The 18854-nt window shown below is 42.5% G+C and overlaps 1 protein-coding gene across 3 annotated transcripts; it reads left to right on the top strand.

Moving 5' to 3' along the window:
* The first annotated feature begins 4721 nt into the window (after positions 1-4721).
* Positions 4722-11659, top strand: LOC307092322 (zinc finger protein 773-like). 3 transcript variants are annotated; one of them, XM_079759564.1, is made up of 3 exons: positions 4722-4885; positions 6227-6353; positions 8833-11659. In XM_079759564.1, exon 3 carries the CDS (start codon positions 9115-9117, stop codon positions 10699-10701), a length of 1587 nt encoding a protein of 528 aa, XP_079615690.1. In that variant the 5' UTR covers positions 4722-4885; positions 6227-6353; positions 8833-9114; the 3' UTR covers positions 10702-11659. The 3 variants fall into 2 exon arrangements, with proteins under 3 accessions (XP_079615689.1, XP_079615690.1, XP_079615691.1); XM_079759563.1 differs by having other exon boundaries at positions 9146-11659.
* Positions 11660-18854: the final 7195 nt, after the last annotated feature.

The following is an 18854-nucleotide window of genomic DNA, read 5'->3' as shown; positions in this document are numbered from 1 at the left end:
TTATTAATTTCAGAGAGGCAAGGAGAGGGAGAGATAGAATCATCAATAATGAGAGAGAATCATTGATGGGCTACCTCTTGCACTCTGCTGTTGGGAATGGACCCCGCAACCCAGGCATGTACCCTGATGAGAAATCAAATGGGGGACATCTTTGTGCATGCACCAATGCTTAACCACTGAGCCACACCAACTAGAAATTATTTAGTTTTTAAATGCTATGCATAATGCAGTGAACACTTTTAATTTTAACCTGCACTACTAACATTCTCCACCACCTGCAGAAGAGCAACCTTAAGAAACATTCTCAGGACAAGAACCCCTCACTTCCCCAGTGCCAACCAGCACCTTTGTTTTTAAGGGCTTTTGAGAAAGAACTGGGGCCTTTCTGAACCCGCTGACCCACCTGCAGGGAGGCAGTGCTGTGGGCACTAAGGTCTCAGTGATGGGCCTCCAACCTGGAGTCTCCAGGAGACTTACTACAGCTCCCTGCACCTCAGTTGGCTAAATGTGACATGACGCTGATAATGGGACTTAGCTAGGACTGTGAGGATCAATAAAAGTTACAAACTTGGTACTTGCCTGGGCCCGGGTTCCAGAGATCACTTTTTTTTTTTCTTTAAAATGTATTTTATTGATTGTTTACAGAAAGGAAGGGAGGGAGATAGAGTTAGAAACATCGATGAGAGAGAAACATCAATGAGCGGCTTCCTGCACACCCCGCACCGGGGATGCGACAGCAACCAATGCACAAGCCCTTGACCAGAACCGAACCTGGGACCTCCCTGTCCCCAGGCCTATGCTCCATCCACTGAGCCAAACCGGTTTGGGCCAGAGATCACTTTTTGAGCATTTTCTCTTTTAATTCTCATAATAACCTGGGAAGTCTAAACTGATATTGAACTGGTGGGAACATCCTCGAATACAGAAATGAGGAATATTTTCCAAGTTTACTTTACAAATAACGCCAGGGCCGAACAGCAGACTCCTTGTGATGGATGAATGATTGATTACTCTTCACATATCAGAAATTTAGCCCTTTATTCACATAAGTATATGTGTTCTAAGATTTAAAATAATATGATTACTTTTTAGATTAATTCAGGTGCTCTATAAAATTTATTCTTCAGTATACTTATAATTTTCTTTTAAGATTTATCTTCATAACACTTTTATCACTTTCACAAACATTCTTATAACTTTTACAATTACTGTCAAGTGTTCCTGCTCCCATATCTTTCTATTATAATCCATTCTTTACATCCCTTCTATTTTTATTTCCTCAACTCTAATTCTTTACAGATCCTCGGCTACTTACACAAACCCTTCAGTTTGTCAATTTACTTACTTTTTCTTTTTGTCGCGCTTCCTTCCTTGCTTTTTCTATTGTATGTTTTTTCTAGGAAATTAAAGTGAATTTTATCACAGATGTGCATTTGCTGTCTGTATCTTTGTTAAAACATCTGATCCTACAGACCGGTCCAGATGAAACAGGAAGTTGATATATTAGACACTTCTAAAGCAAATAGATGGTGTGAAACCATGTTTTGTTGTTCACCAGAATTTATCAGATCACGCTCTTGCATTTTTGTTCTGGCTCCCCTACATACTTTACATGACATTTATTGTATTTTCTGGGATATTGTATATTTTTCCCAAGAATATGACATGTATCTGGAAAATAAGTTTACATAATAAATTTTCTTTCTTTATTTTTTCATTAAACCTCAACCTCAGTGATTTTTCCATTGATTTTTACAGGGTGAAAGGGAGGTGGAGAGACACACAGAGAGAGGGAGAAACATCTGTGTGTGAGAGACAAATGATTTGCTGGCCTCTAACACATGCCCTGACCTGGCTGGGTACTGAGCCCCCAACAAGGTACAGGCCCTTGCCCAGAATGAAAGCCTTAACCCCTCAGTCCACAGGCCAAGGCTCCATCCTTTGAGCCGAACTATTTGTTGTATAGATGCCTACCCTGCTGGCACCATTCAAGGTTTGGAAAGTGGGCATCTGCACCTGAGATAAAGATTTCGGATCCTAGGGTCTCACAACATTGCTTGGAAATAATTATTTCACCTGTTAATGCAGTTCCAGTGTCTGCATGTGGAATGAACATTATTAATGGAAGAGAATATTGCTAGAGCAAACTATAGAAAGGCATATTAGAGTTATACAATGAACAGCATTTATATACCTAGAAGACAAACAGCTCTATGGAGCTGACAACAGGTAGGTCTCAATAGGTGGTAAATTAAAGACACTGATTCCCATGAAGTGAGAGAATTAACTTTAGATATGGCTACGCTGAAACATGGGCTACCATGAAATCTTTTTCCTACAAATGTGAGGCCTCCTCATTCATGACAACTTGAGGAAAAATAGTGAGCTGAGAAAATATAATAAGGTGTGAGCAGAAAAAGGTAGAATTGTGGAAGCAAAGCCACAGCATGATGTTTAATGGCTTCAGCCATCATTTACTGAGGATCCCATCTGCTCCTGAGGCTGAACTGGCCCGTGTTACACAGCAGTGCATACAGACATGTGTTCCCAACAAGCCTTGTTCAAAGGCTTTATGGAAGGAGGAGCAATTCATTGAAAAAGAAAATAATCTGTGATAGTGAATCATTGGGTGATGGGGCTGTGGAGATATGAGATGAGCAGCACTCAGGAATGACTAGCATTGGATGTAAGAATATTAAAAGCCCACATTGAAAGGAGATGAGAAGGAGATTTGATTTTATCATGAAGATGTTTTATGGACAAGAGAGTGCTGTACAGGGTTCCCAAGTCAGAAGTTTTGTTATTGTTCTTCTGTAAATCCTCACCTGAGGGTATTATTTCCAGTGATTTTTAAATTTTTAATGTATTATTTGTTTTTAATTGATTTCAGACAGGACGTGAGAGATATACACATGAATGATGAGAAAGAATCATGCATGGGCTGTGTCCTGCACTCCCCCTACTGGGAATGCAGCCCAAAATTCAGGCATGTGCCCTTGGATCAAATCAGACCCAGGATCCTTCAGTCCCCAGGCAGATGCTCTATACACTGAGCCAGACCAGGGAGGGCCCGGTGTCAGAACTTTGCCGGGAGTGTCAGACCACTCCTGCGATCATTCTGCCAGTTTCAGTGTCCTGGAGGTTGGTTTCATATAGAAATTATTTCCAGCCCTAGCCAGTTTTAGATGTTTTTCAACTCCTCTGCTACATTGCTTAGTTTTAATGCTTTATGACATGTTCCAATTGGGTGTATACTTCACTGTGTGTTTTTGCTCTGAATTTTAAAAAGTAGATTTTTATTGATTTCAGAGTGGGAGAGAGTGATAGAAACATCTATGATGAGACAGAATCATTGATCAGTGGCCTCCTGCACACACCCCACTGGGGATCAAACCCACACCTCAGGCTTCTCTACCCAAAACAGAATTCAAACCCTGATCTCCTCTTTCATAGGTTGACGCTTGTACAGTAAGCCACACCAGGCCGACTTGGTCCTAAATTTTAAGTAGTATAAGGTTCTTACAGAATTATGAATTTTAAAGATTCATTGCACATATGCATACCCATCATTACTTGTTATTTAAAATACTTCATGTGGTTTTAACGTTTTGGAGCTATATATACATAGGTCATCTTTCAGTATGAATATGTATTTCATGGGCGTAATGGGGGAATAAAGACACATATGTAATACCTTAAAGAAATTAAACAAGTGAATATGTATTTCATTTACTCTAAGTATAATTTGTGAATATTTGTATAATCTTATCTCATTGAGAATGCCGGAAACATCAACACTGCTGACATCTTTAATATGTCCATAAAGGACAAATTATCTTTCATTATGATAATTACAGTGGCATCTGAACATTAACAAAAACACCAGTTACACCCTAACCGGTTTGGCTCAGTGGATAGAGCGTCGACCTGCGGACTGAGGGGTCCCAGGTTCAATTCTGGTCAAGGGCATGTACCTTGGTTGCTGACAAGTCCCCAGTGGGGCATGTGCAGGAGGCAGTTGATCAATGTTTCTCTTTCATCGATGTTTCTAACTCTCTATCCCTCTCTGTAAAAAACAATAAAATATATTTTTTAAAAAAGCAAAAAAAATGCCAGTTACTTTGCCAGAATTGAAGTCTCCCACTGTTTCAAAGGCGTATTTATCTTTATTGATGTTCAAGTAAAAATTAAACAACAGAATTCGATTTAAAGTTTATATTATACATGTTAGTTCTTTATTTCAAATATATGCCCCAAATGCTACCTATATATTATGACGAGCTGCATTGGTCTCACAGATAATGTGTTTTCATAAAAAGGACTCCAGTCCCTTTACCAGGAAAATAGCTCTTTTTTTTATCCATTTGAAGATGTCTCTTTCATGAGGAAGGTCCGGTCCCAGTGCCCCTACCAGCAGATGTCGCTGTTTTCCTTGGAGTGATATGGAGAAACCTTCCATCACCATCTTGGACTCTGGAACCCACATTACCCAGAAGGCCTTGTGAGGAATACCGCCAGCTTAGCCAATGAAATGTCAGAAAAGGCCTTTCTCTTGCGTCACCCGCGTGCAGGGGCGGGACTTCCGGTGCACTCTGGGCGGCTATTGGTCTTCACCCAGAATTTACTCCAGCACCGGGTGGAAGGCCTTTAGCGGGCGGCGGCAGAGGCAGGTGCTCGGAGGGAGAAGGCCGAGTCCTTGCCCGCTCAGCTCGCACGTGGGAGTGAAATTCGCTGAGGCCACCGGGTTCCCCACGTCCGTGACGGAACAGAGACCCTTTCCTGCCCCTCCCACCGCCCCTGCTTCTTACCGGCCGCGCCGGCCTCTCCGGCCTAGACCCGCGCACAGCGTGCAATGGCAATGGCCTTGCTCAGGGGCTCAGCTGAGGTGAGTTCGCGTCCCCCTCCCCGCCACACCGGCCCTCCCCGCCTCCTCACACTCCACCCAGCAGCCTGGGGTCAGGGCGCCCGTGACGTCCTGCAGCTCAGGTCCCCGTCAAGGACCCCGAGGAAGGTGGAGGGGAGAGAGGAGTGTTGTGAGATCTGAGGACACAGGAAGTGCAGGGCAGAGTGGACAGGGGTGACCTGTATCTGAAATTCCCCTGCGGATGTGGGTGGTGAGTATTGAATCCAAGGTCAGCGACGGGCAGGGAGGATTTCAGAGCCGCATGCCCTGCTCTCCCCAGGCTGTGGGGTCCACCCGGCATCGGGTTGTGCCAGATCCTTCTGAAACCTCTCAAGCACTCTCTGGATGCCATATGCCAAGGTCATGGGTGAGTCCTCAGAGGTTCTCTGCTGTGGAGCAGGAAGGTGTCAGCTTGAGGCAGTGAACCGGGGGTCTGAAGTTGTGATGAGGTCAGACATTACACAGTGGTGTGCACATCTGGAGGAAGTGTGAGCGGATGGTACTGGAAAACTAGTATTGGGACTTAAAAAAAATTTTTTTTTAGCCGGGACCGGTTTGGCTCAGTGGATAGAGCGTCGGTCTGCGGACTGAAGGGTCCCAGGTTCGATTCCGGTCAAGGGCATGTACATTGGTTGTGGGCACATCCCCGGTGGGGGGTGTGCAGGAGGCAGCTGGTCGATGTTTCTCTCTCATCGATGTTTCTAGCTCTCTATCCCTTCTCCCTTCCTCTGTTAAAAATCAATAAAAAAATATTAAAAAAAAATTTTTTTTAGTTGATTTCAGAAAGAAAGGGAGAAGGGTAGAGAGAGAGAAACATCATTGATGAGAGAGAATCATCTATAGGCTGCCTCTGGAAGCCGGTACTGGGTATGGAGTCTGCAGCCCGGGCATGTGTCCTTGATTAGAATCCAACCCGGGACCCTTCAGTCCACAGTCCAAAACTCTGTCCACTGAGACAAACCAGCCAGGGCTGCTATGAGGACTATAGGTTGAAGCATAAACCCTTGGCTTTGTCTTGGAGGCATGATCTGGGAAACTGCAGTGGTCTTGCTTGGCAGGAAGGCTGGGGCCCTGCAGGCATGGCCCAGAGCTTAGATGGTGTTTCTCTGCTGTCCCTCTTCCCAACCCCTGTGTTGCGCTGAGGGCAATCACAGTGACTAATGGGTCTGTGGTAAGAGAGCAGCCAGCACTGGCATTAGGGCCTGGTGTCCACACTAAACTGGGGAGCCCTGGAGGCGGTTGAGGGTGAGGAAGATGTGTAAGGAGCAGGATTGCTAGTTCCCAAAATTTCAGCTATGGTTTCAATTGTCTCCATTCTGACAGGTTGGCGTGACCTTTGAGGACATTGCCCTGTACTTCTCCAGGGAGGAATGGAGCCTCCTTGATGAGGGTCAGAGACAGCTGTACCTGAATGTGATGCTGGAGAACTTTGAACTTATCTCTTCCCTGGGTAAGACCCTCACTCTGTCTGGTTCCTGGGAGTTGGCATTGCATTTATTATGCCCCTCATTTCTAGGGGTGCTCTGTCCTCACCTGTGGACTGTACACATTACTTGATTTTTCCAGTTTTATGGGTTTTTGCTGTGTTTGGCAGGGTGGGTTTGATTGCACTGCTCCCTTCTATCTTTTAATCACAACACCTGCTGCACCGAACTGGTAGGGAGGGTTTGTGGTTGGTTGTGTGGCAGGGAGCCTAATGGATTCCAGTTGAGTGGTGAGTAAAAGCATATTCTTTATTCCTGTTGGTCATTTGTCTGTATTTTTTTAAAAATATATTTTATTGATTTTTTTACAGAGAGGAAGGGAGAAGGATAGAGAGCTAGAAACATCGATGAGAGAGAAACATCAACCAGCTGCCTCCTGCACACCCACTACCAGGGATGTGCCCACATCAATGTACATGCCCTTGACTGGAATCGAACTTGGGACCCTTCAGTCCGCAGACCGATGCTCTATCCACTGAGCCAAACCGGTTTCGGCTTGTCTGTTTTTTTTTAAGTAGTGTCTACATCCTTAATCCTATTTTATTTGTAAATATCTTTAAATTTTTTTCAGAGAAAAAGTGGAAGATAGAGAGAGAGAGAGAGAGAGATCAGTGATGAGAGAGAATTATCCATTGGGGATCTCCTGCATGCCTCCTGCTGGGGATCCAGCCCTCAACCCGGGCATGTACCCTGACCATGAACCTAACCATGACCTACTGGGTTCATGGATGGATGCTCAACCCCTGAGCCAAACCAGCCAGGGCTTTCTTCCAATTTTCTAACCATATTTATTTGCTATTGTGTGTTTTGAATATTTTTCTAGTTATATAGTAAAATACATCTCTTTTTGCATATGTTTAATCATGTTTTCCAAATATTGAATTCTTGTTTTATTTACAAAGTAGTGGCCCTGTGCTTGGATTCCTGCACATTGAAAGGAAATTAAGTAGAAGAAATATTTTAATATCACTATTTGCCCCTTCTCTATAATTGAAGTGTCAGAGAGGAAAGAAAATTAGTAAAATGTATATGAAAAGAATATATAAATTGATCAATAAATAAAAGATTACAACATGATTTAACAACAAAGACATACAAAAACATGATATAAATATGACATTGATGAAAACAATGACTGATAATTGATTAAACTTATTCTAATATCTCTCTGTATACCACATTAAGAGTAAAAACACTTTACAGAGTGCTTGACTAATTTCCTTGGTGATAAAATATTTACAACTTTAATATCAGAGGCTCTTGGAACTTGAGAGAAAGCAAAGTATAACTGATGATGTCTGAAAAGGAGTTTAGGTAGGAATATTCCTACTCTGTCTGGAGTTTGTCCTTGTCATTTATTAACAGGGTACATTCTGTCATTGACACTGCTTTCTTTCAGCTTCAGAATGTCAACAAAAACAACCAAATTCATGATCCACAATGACAGATTGAATCACATGTGTGCGATTGGCACCAGCAAGCACTTTATATGTATTTGCATTGTGAAAGTCAACGTTTATTTTTTAAAATATTTTTTATTGGTTTCAGAGAGAAAGGGAGGGGAAGAGAGAGAAAGAGAAATATCAATGGTAAGAGAGACACATCAATTGGTTGCCTCCTGCATGTGCCCCAACTAGGGCTGATCAAGGCTGCAACTGAGGTACGTGCCCTTGACTGGAATTGATGGCAGGACCTATCCATCCTCAGGCTGATGCTCTATCCACTGAGCCAAACCAGCCAGGGCATCAAGGTTTATTTTTAAATTGCCAATGCACGTCCTATGTATGGGCCAGTTGGTCGGATGTACTTACCGTCGGTCACTTATTCTTTTATATATACAGAAGACTCCATGTTTTTGGCAACTCTGCATTCAGGAAGTCTAGTGTGGCTATTTTTCCATCAGGCTCAAATGCTACCGTGGTTTACCTATGAAGTGTTTTTAATGAATTGATGCAGAACAGTGGTTGGCAAACTGCGTCTTGCGAGCCACATGCTGCTCATTGGCCCCTTGAGTTTTTAGCAAAGGCCAGCTTAGGAGTACCCTAATTAAGTTAATAACAATGTACCTATCTGTATAGTTTATGTTTAAAAATTTTGGCTCTCAAAAGAAATTTCAATCCTTGTACTGTTGATATTTGGCTCTGTTGACTAATGAGTTTGCTGACCGCTGATGTAGAATGTTTTCAGCAACAGTATTGTCTTCTTCATGGCCTTTATTATCGTATTAACATAACATGACTTTCTCTCTGTATCACAATATTTGCTTTATTTGGTTGATCTGATCCGAATGAACATATTTTCAATATATTCATATGATTTGCAAGTATGGTCTCCCATCCTCCAGTTGATTTCCTTTTCATTTCATTTTGTTATTGCTTTTGTGTTGGAAAAAAGCACTTCGATTTGTTTTAGCCCTGACTGTTGATTTTCTCTTTTTTTGCCCAGTGGTTGGTGCCACATCCCAGAAATCATGTCCAAAACAAGTCTCCAAGCAGTTTCCCTGGGTCATCTTCAAGAACTTTAAAGTGTTAACATGGACGTTTAATTCTTTCATGCAGTCTGAGTAGATCTGAGTAAATGTTTATCGGTGGTTTTGTTTTCCATGTGAATACCTGTTTTTTCAATAACCCTCATTGAAGAAACTGTTTTTTCTCAACATTTCTTGTGGTTTTGGCAAAGATTACCTAAACCTATGGGCCTGGGTTTATTTCTGTGTTTAACATCAACATGTACTTCACCAGATTTTCCTTTTGTTCAGGTTGTTGCTGTGGAGCAGAGACTGTTGAGGTCCCCAATGAACAGAAGGTTTCAGTAAGAGTGTCACAGGCAAGGAATCCCAAGTTAGTCTTGTCTTCCCAGAAGAGCCACCCCTGTGAGAGTTGTGGGCTGGTCTTGAGAAACATTTTCCACTTGACTGAGCTTCAGGGAACACAACACGGACAGATACTGTTGAGATGTGGTGCATGTGCAAAACGGTTTTACTGCTGTGTAAAATTTCACCAACAGCATGTGAGAGAGACTTTCAATATAGGTGTGGAAAGAATCTCACTTGCAAACAGCTGCGATTTCAAAGTGTCCCAGAATCATTTCACATGCGGGGAGGTTGGGCAGGATGTCTTTACCGGGTCAGGACATCTCCACCGAAAGGCTACTCTCACCAGAAACATTCCAAATGGTATTCCGACGTGTGGAATGATGTTTCAAAGGAGTCAAAATTATTACACCAGAAAAGAATATAAGGAAGACATTAGTTGTACTCACATGTTTATTCAGCGGAAGGGTGTCCATGTTGAAAGTCAGTGTTTTGTGAGCTCTGAATGTGGAAAACATTTTACCAAATATTCTAGCTTTCATTATGAACAGAGAGGTCACACTGGAGAAAGGCCTTCTCAGTGCAGTGAATATGGGAAAGCTTTTAGCAGTAGTAACAGCCTAGGTAATCACCAAGCTTGGCACACTGGAGAAAGGCCTTTTGCATGCAGTGAATGCGGAAAAACTTTTACCAGTGGCAGTGGCCTCCACTATGAGCAGAGTGTTCACACAGGAGAAAGGCCTTATGAGTACAATGAGTGTGGGAAATCTTTGACCAGTAATAGTATTTGTCATTGTCATCAGAGAGTTCACACTGGAGAAAAGCCTTATAAATGCTTTGAATGTGGAAAATCTTTTACACGTAGCAGTGGACTCCAATATCATCAGAGAGTTTACACTGGAGAAAAGCCTTACAAATGTAGTGAATGTGGGAAAGCTTTCATCACTAGCAGTCATCTTTATCGTCATCAGAGAGTGCACACTGGAGAAAGGCCTTATCACTGCAGTGAATGTGGAAAATCTTTTACACAGAGCACTGTCCTTCGTTATCATCAGAGACTTCACACAGGAGAAAAGCCTTATAAATGCAGTGAATGTGGGAAACCTTTTAAAAGTAGCACTGGTCTCCAATATCATCAAAGAGTTCACACTGGAGAAAAGCCTTATCAATGCAGTGAATGTGGAAAAGCTTTCACCACTAAGACCCAACTTCATCAACATCAGAGAGTTCATACAGGAGAAAAGCCTTATCAATGCAGTGAATGTGGGAAATCTTTTGCCCAAAGTTCTGCGCTTTATTATCACAAGAGAATTCATACAGGAGTAAAGCCTTATAAATGCAGTGAATGTGGAAAATCTTTTACCCAGAGTTCTGAACTTCATTGTCATCAGAGAATTCATACAGGAGAAAGGCCTTATCAATGCAGTGACTGTAGAAAATCTTTTACAAGTAGCAGTAGTCTCCATTATCATCAGAGTTCACACTGTAAAAAGCCATTATGAGTGCAATTAATGTGAGGTATCTCTCAGGCATATTTCTAAATTCACTCTCCACCTAAGAGTCTAAATGTGAGAAATATCTTAGATGTGTAGGTAATGTAGTTTCTAAGTTAGGACTTAACAATAGTACAAGAATATTTGTGAATCCTCATTTTTCTGAATTCTATGTCATTTAATCAGTTATGTTATGTAAAGATGTCTTAAGTGTTTTTGCTGTTGTGTTGTTTTTATATTGGAACACTATGTATCTATGTTGCACTTTCTAACTTACAGAGATGTCCTGCCAGATCTATGTCACTGCATATTTCTGTTGCTGAAGGTATTTCACCTGAACCACCTATAAGGTCTCTACATATGGCATCAATCACCATCCTCATGTACCCAGGGAAGCTATCTGTTGTCTGATTTGTTGAAGAAAATTAGGAGTACCAGAGCCCTTAGTTCTTACTTGTTTCCCTCTCATGAGTTGCCACATAGGACTGCTTAGTGTTGGCCCCAGTAAACATAATGTTGCAGAGAAACTGCCATTTTCAGGGGACATGCTATCCCAAGATGCTAATGATGAGTTTATAGAGTGCCTAAGTCATCAATGGGAGAACTGCCAGACTCAGGTTTCTTTCTTTACAAAATAATGTTTTTTTCCTGAGACTTCTTTAATCTTGGGTGTTCGCTTTACTGTGTGGGTTAGTTTATAAAGAAATCTGGGCTCTCCAAGCATAGTAATGCAAAAAACTTGTATGTGGTCTCACACATTTTTACCCTTGGGGGTAGACTATGGTGCAGAAATGAGCTCAGCAGTTTTTGCCAAATTTACATTGCTGCCCATACTTTTTTAGGAAGCACTGTGGACTCTCTAGTTCTCATGTGAAGATGGATGCTTTGAGACTCAAAAGAGGGGGTATCTGTGACAACCTCAATTATGTCTGGGAGTGTAAAGAGCCGAACAGACTGTCAAGTTACAGCGGGAAGGCAGGGGAGTGTTGGGGAGGGCGTTAAAGAGATCAACCAAAGGACTTGTATGCATGCATATAGGCACAACAAATGAACACAAGACACTGGGTGGGGTGGGGGATGAGGGCATGTGACAGGGGTTAGGGGACACTGGGGGAAGGTCAATGGGGGGAAAAAAGGACATATATGTAATACTATATGTAATCTATATGTAATACTTTAAATAATAATAAAAAATGAAAAAATTAATAAAAAAATCATATCTGGGAGCATGACTTTTTTCTTGTTTGCAAGGGATGCCAATACATGTGAAGGGAATCTCTTGCCCAGGTCTTTCAGTGGGCCATGAGCCCTAATACCTATAATTTCACTGGTGATGGTCACTGGTTTGAGGACAGAGCAGTGAGGGGAAACCATTTCAATGCAGAAACACTGACCTAATTTTGTCGGAAGTCAATTCCAGCAGGTCAGCAGGGCTGAGTCATCTGGAAATGGCTGAGGGCATTTCCCAAAACCTGAAAAGGATGCATAAAATGATTGCTTGCTGCCAGACAACTGAGGGCATTTCAGTCTACATGTTATTGCCTCCTACTGGCCAAACACCTGAACAGCCAAATGCAATTCCCCCAATCTGACAATGGATTCTGTATACCAAACCCTGGCCTTTGATGTATATCTCCTTTGCCTTAGGACAGTCTGTGTTAATAAAAAGCAAGGGGTCCTGAGGCAAGAGAGAACTTGATTTCTTTGGCCAAGCTCCTCTGGCCCTCAAATGTCTTCCAAAATTATTTTTTGTCTCTGTAATCTTTAATAATTTACACACAGCGCCTTCTCCAGATTCCTGAACCCATCTAGATGCTGGATTAGTACCTCCGGCATTGTTGGACCAGACTGCATCCCATTAGATGTAATGGGCCTCATCTAACTATGCATCCAGGAATTATTTTGAGGAAAAGACTATAGGAGCTGTGTGTACACAATATCTGAGGGACTCTAGGGATGTTTATCTACTGTGGAACAGTAATTAATTATAATCAGGATGTTTTGTGGCTCCTGTAGCTTCTCAGATGTTCCCATCAGAGCCATTGGTGTGCTGGCAGCAAAACAAAGATGGAGACAAAGGCTGTCTGTAGTCCAGGGATGTGGCTCTTGTGTGTTTGGTCGAAAGTTCTTCATTGTTTGTCACATTTTCTCTCACTGAGATGAGACTCTCACCCAGAAGGCGTAAGTATGGGGATTGAGTATAGAGTTGCCAAACCTATTTTCCAGAATAGGTGAACATACATTTGTTTTATCTTGAACCGTTGTTAACAGCTATATTTAGTAAATTACATGTGTTAACTATAGTGTTTCATAAATCTTGACATGTGCATGAAAGTGAAACCATCATTACAGTCATAATAATGCTGACCATATCTGTCTCTGTAATTGCTTCATGACCTCTTTTTTAAAAAATATATTTTATTGATTTTTTACAGAGAGGAAGAGAGAGGGATAGAGTTAGAAACATCGATAAGCTGCCTCCTGCACATCCCCTAATGGGGATGTGCCCTTGACCGGAATTGAACCTGGGACCTTTCAGTCTGCAGGCCGACGCTCTATCCACTGAGCCAAAGCGGTTTCGGCATCATGACCTCTTTTAATCTGTCCCTGTTCTTCACAGCTTTCCTAGTTTCCATAGATTGACATTCCATTTTCATAGAGAATCTTACTTTTCGTAGTATTTTTCTGTTTTAATTTATGTTTCATAAATACTTGGAGATTTATTAAAGTTTCATTAGTAGCTCATCTTTTTTTCTGATATTTTTTTAATATATATTTTAATGATTTTACAGAGAGGAAGGGAGAGGTCTAGAGAGTTAGAAACATCGATCAGCTGCCTCTTGCACAAGCAAGGTACATGCCCTTGACCAGAATTGAACCTGGGCCTCTTCAGTCCTCAGACCATCTCTGTATCCACTGAGCCAAACCAGTTAGAGCTCTCCAAACCGGTTTTGGCTCTCATAGTTATTCTTACCATTGATATATCACCGTCAATATGTCCATATTAATAAATATTTGGTTATTTCTAACAAAGCTGGTACAAACATTTCTGTATAATTCCTTGTATGTATATAAGTGTTATTTACCTTTGTCAAAAATTCAGTGCATAGTCTGGGTTTTTGAGTAGATTAAAGTTTCAATTTACTGAGATTAGCAAATTGTGATCTAAATGGCATATACCACCAGGGCCAGTATGGCTCAGTGCTTGGGCATCATCTCATATAGGAAAGGTTGTGGATTTCATTGCTTGTGGGGATATGTGTCTGGTTTGTGGGATAGATCCACAGAAGTGGGTGTGCAGGCGGCGGCTGGCCTATATGGCAATCTTCCATCATTATTTCTCTCCCTCTCCCTTCTCTCTAAAAATTAATAAACTATTCTTTTTTAATTTAATAAATCTTTATTGTTCAGATTATTACAATTGTTTCTCCTTCCCCGCGCCCCATAGCTCCCCTCCACCCGGTTCCCACCCCACCCTCTGCCCTTACCTCCCCGCTACTGTCCTCATCCATAGGTGTACAATTTTAGTCCAGTCTCTTCCTGTACCCCCCACACCACTTTCCCCCTGACAATTATCAATCCACTTCCTTTCTTTGCCCTTGATCTATTATATTCACCAGTTTATTCTGTTCCTCATATTTTTAATTCACTTGATTTTTAGGTTCACTTGTTGATAGATATGTATTTGTTGTTCATAATTTTTATCTTTACTTTTTTCTTCTTCCTCTTCTTAAAGAATACCTTTCAGCATTTCATATAATACTGGTTTGGTGGTGATGAACTCCTTTAGCTTTTTTTTATCTGCGAGGTTAAAGAAAAAACAGCCTGATTTCTTCTGTAGCATCCGTGAAAAGATTGGGGCTCAAAAAGTCACCCAAATTTGGGCGGAGCGTGTGCATTTTCTTAAGCTTGCTTTTCTATTCATGGTTACAGACATCCCAGATGCATCCCTAAATTCTGGGAAATGTTTCATTTCTCTAAATTTTAAATGACGGACCGCAACATAAAAATGTGGCAAAAACGAGAGTTAATAACACTCTTGAGAGTGGGCGCCTATTTTACAGGATCGCCAAAAGACCTAGTAATTTTTAAAATTATTTCCCTTTGTCTAGGGAATTTTCTATAACCTGTATTATTGGCCACGTGTACCGCTCATATTCTTTCTCCCCCCATTCCCGCATACTGTTTGTTCTGGGGAAACTCAGCAATGGCCTGGCCGTCTATCATTTATTTTTTATTAAATTAAAATCATGCTTCATAAACTAACAATAAACAACAAAGAAAAATAATAATCAATAGGTAAGCACCCTATAATTTCCTTTTTAAACAGGTTGAGCCCTGGCCTGTTTCACTCAGAGGACAGAGCATTGTCCTGTGGACTGCAAGGTCCCAGGTACGATTCTGGTGAAGGGCACATGCCCGGGTTATGGGCTCGATCTCCGTTGGGGGGCATGCAGGAGGCAGCCTATCAATGATTCTCTTTTTTTTTTCTCATTTTTTTTATTGAGGTATTATATGTGTACATATCTTACCATTACCCCCCCCACACTATCAATGATTCTCTTATCATTGATGTTTCTATCTCTCTCTCCCTCTCCATTCCTCTCTGAAATAAATAAAAATATATTTTAAAAAATAAAATGATGCTTCATAAACTAACAATAAACAAAGAAAAATAATAATCAATAGTAAATACCCAATAATTTCCTTTTTAAACAGTTTGAGCTCTGACTGGTTTGGCTCAGTGGGTAGAGCTTGGCATGCGGAATGAAGGGTCTCAGGTTCGATTCCGGTCAAGGGCCTGTACCTTGGATGCGGGCAATCCCCCGTGGGAGGTGTGCAGGAGGCAGCTGATAGATGTTTCTCTCCCATCGATGTTTCTATATATATATATTTTTTTTATTGGCTACCTCGTGCATGCCCCATGCTGGCCGGGCAACAGGGCTATTTTTTATTTTATTTATTTTTATTAATAAATCTTTATTGTTCAGATTATTACAATTGTTTCTCCTCCCCCCCCCCATATCTCCCCATCACCCGGTTCCCTCCCCCCCGTTGTCCTTATCCATAGGTGTATGATTTTTGTCCAGTCTCTTCCCATAACCCCCACACAGACACCCCTTTCCCCCTGAGAATTATCAATCCACTCCCATTCTATGCCTCTGATTCTATTATGTTCACCAGTTTTTTCTGTTCCTCAGATTTTGAATTCACTTGATTTTTAGAATCACTTGTTGATAGATATTTGTTGTTCATAATTTTTATCTTTACTTTTTTCTTCTTTTTCCTCTTTTTAAAGAATACCTTTCAGCATTTCATATAATACTGGTTTGGTGGTGATGAACTCCTTTAGCTTTTTCTTATCTGTGAAGCTCTTTATTTGCCCTTCAATTCTGAATGATAACTTTGCTGGGTAGAGTAGTCTTGGTTGTAGGTTCTTGCTATTCATCACTTTGAATATTTCTTGCCATTCCCGTCTGGCCTGCATAGTTTCTGTTGAGAAATCAGCTGACAGTCGTATGGGTGCTCCCTTGTAGGTAACTAACTGTTTTTCTCTTGCTGCTTGTAAGATTCTCTCTTTGTCTTTTGCCCTTGGCATTTTAATTATGATGTGTCTTGGTGTGGTCCTCTTTGGATTCCTCTTGTTTGGGATTCTGTGCGCTTCCTGAACTTGTATGTCTATTTCTTTCACCAGGTGGGGGAAATTTTCTGTCATTATTTCTTCAAATAGGTTTTCAGTATCTTGCTCTCTGTCTTCTGGCACCCCAAAAATTCGGATATTGGTACGCTTAAAGCCATCTCGGAGGCTCCTTATGCTATCCTCACACTTTTGGATTCTTCTTTCTTTCCGCCTCTCTGGTTGGGTGTTTTTTTCTTCCTCATATTCCAGATCTTTGGTTTGACTCTTTGGGTGCGGTGGTCTACTCTGTATATTCTTTATTTCAGACAGTGTATGCATAATTTCTGACTGGTCCTTTTCCATTTTTTTGGTATTCTCATTAAGGTCCTTGAAGGTCTCTTCAAGTTTCTTAGCGGTTTTTACAAGATTCTTGAGTAACCTTATAAATATGGTTCTGAACACTGTGTCGTCCATTAGTTTGCTTTCATCTATCTCTCCTATTTGTGACATACTTCGATGTCTCCACATTTTGGCTGCCTCCTGTGTTGATGGAGTGGCTTTGTGTGGTCGGTGACCTACAGGGGCCGGTAGCTCAGCTTCCCCAATCACCCTAGGTGGTCGCTCTTGGTACTCCCCTTTGTGGGCTGAGTGGAAAGTCTTGGTGTAGTTAAAAGCCCTGATTGCTGTTGGTACACTGGGAGGAATTGACCTCCGGTCCAATTGGTTGTGAGGACCTGCTGTGTCTATAAGGGAAGAATTGCTGTGCTGGAGACACAGTAGGGCTTTGGTGCTCACTGAGTCTGCCTTTTGAATGTGTCCCTTATGAGAGTGGTTGAAATCTGGTGTCGTCCACACCGACAGAAAAGTCACTCTCACTCTCCGACCGATGGCCGAGAGTCCCGTAGGCGTCTGGGTCCCCCGCGTGTCCCCAGAAACTGGAGTTCAGAGTGGTTGGGATTGTTGGTATCACTGGCGGGAATTGATCTCCAAGCCAGCTGGCTGTGAGGATCAGCAGTGTCTCCGCTGGGAGAGCTTCTGTGCTCAGCTTGGATGGGGCGGAGTCTCAGGGTGGCGCAGACAAGCTTTTGTTTCCCATCTGCTCCGCCCTAAGAGGGGCGGTTTCTCCGTGCCCGAATTAATGGCTGCGCGCCTCTGAGAGAAGGCAGCTTTCGAGCCTCTCCCGCTGCCTAACAGACCAGTTTCTCCCCAGCTGGGGCTGGATTTCAGTGCAGACCGGAGGTTTTGTTTTTCTCCTGAACGAGAAATCTAGTCACTGGGAGGGCTGTGCTCAGCTTGGATGGGGCGGAGTCTCAGAATGGCCCAGACAAACTTGGTTTCCGTCCGCGCCGCCCTAAGTCCGTCGGTTTCTCCGTGCCCGAATTAATGGCTGCACGCCTCTGAGAGAAGGCAGCTTTCGAGCCTCTCCCGCTGCCTAACAGACGAGTTTCTCCCCAGCTGGGGCTGGATTTCAGTGCAGACTGAGGTTTTGTTTTTCTCCCGAAGGAGAAATCCAGTCACTGGGAGGGCTGTGCTCAGCTTGGATGGGGCAGAGTCTCAGAATGGCGCGGACAAACTTGGTTTCTATCCACGCCGCCCTAAGAGGGCCGGTTTCTCCATGCCCTAATCAATGGCTGCGCGCCTCTGAGAGAAGGCAGCTTTCGAGCCTCGCCTGCTGCCAAACAGACCAGTTTACCCCGACCGCAGCTGGATTTCAGTGCAGTCGGGAGGTTTTGTTTTTCTCCCAAACGAGAAAGCTAGCCACGCAGCATCTGCTGCCCTCCCTCTCTGTGCGCTGGAGCAAGCCTGCTGCGTATTCAGCCGCCCGCCCTTTCCGCGCTCACGGATCTCCGCACCTCCACAGCTCCTGAGGCTCAGCGTCCCCCTCTCTTTTTTTCTCTAGTTGTAGGTTTTCCACTCTGCCAGCTTTCCGGTGGTTCTGGATGGTGTGCGCTCTGTTTTCCAGTTGTAGTTTCAAAATTGTTGTGGTAGGCAACAGTTAGGTGTTTAGCTTATGCCGCCATCTTGGTTTCTCAACAGGGCTCCCATTGATGTTTCTAACTCTCTCTCCCTCTCCCTTCCTCTCTGTAAAAAATCAATAAAATATATTTTTAAAAAAACAGGTTGAATGTGCAATGATCGATTCGGGAGGCGGGATGCTCACACCTTTCCCCGGACCGCCACTGTGTGTCCTTCTTGGTTGCCAACATTCTTTTTAAAATGTCCTGTTTTCCCACAATTATAACACCCTTTATCCCGCACTGTTACAGCGGCAGCGAGTAAATTTGCTTGAAAAGTGCCTGACCCCACATTCTGACATGCTTGAATCACTTTTGTGATGGTACTATTTTTTCCCAGAGGTGTAAGGCATTTCTAACAATCAGCATTGTCATTTTCATCAGCTAATTGCTGAATTAAAATGTCTCCTGCTGCTGAGCTATTTCAAGTTTTGACTCACTCTTTCTCAACATTGAAGATCTAATGTACCTTCTTCAGGAAACCAAGGGTTATGGTTATGTTCTATAATATCATCAAGCAAAAACTG

This window comes from Cnephaeus nilssonii (assembly GCF_951640355.1).
Source record: "Cnephaeus nilssonii genome assembly, chromosome: 20".
Classification (NCBI taxonomy): Eukaryota; Metazoa; Chordata; class Mammalia; order Chiroptera; family Vespertilionidae; genus Cnephaeus; species Cnephaeus nilssonii.
Note: the sequence above shows the minus strand (reverse complement) of the source record. Positions and strands in the feature narration are given on the sequence as shown.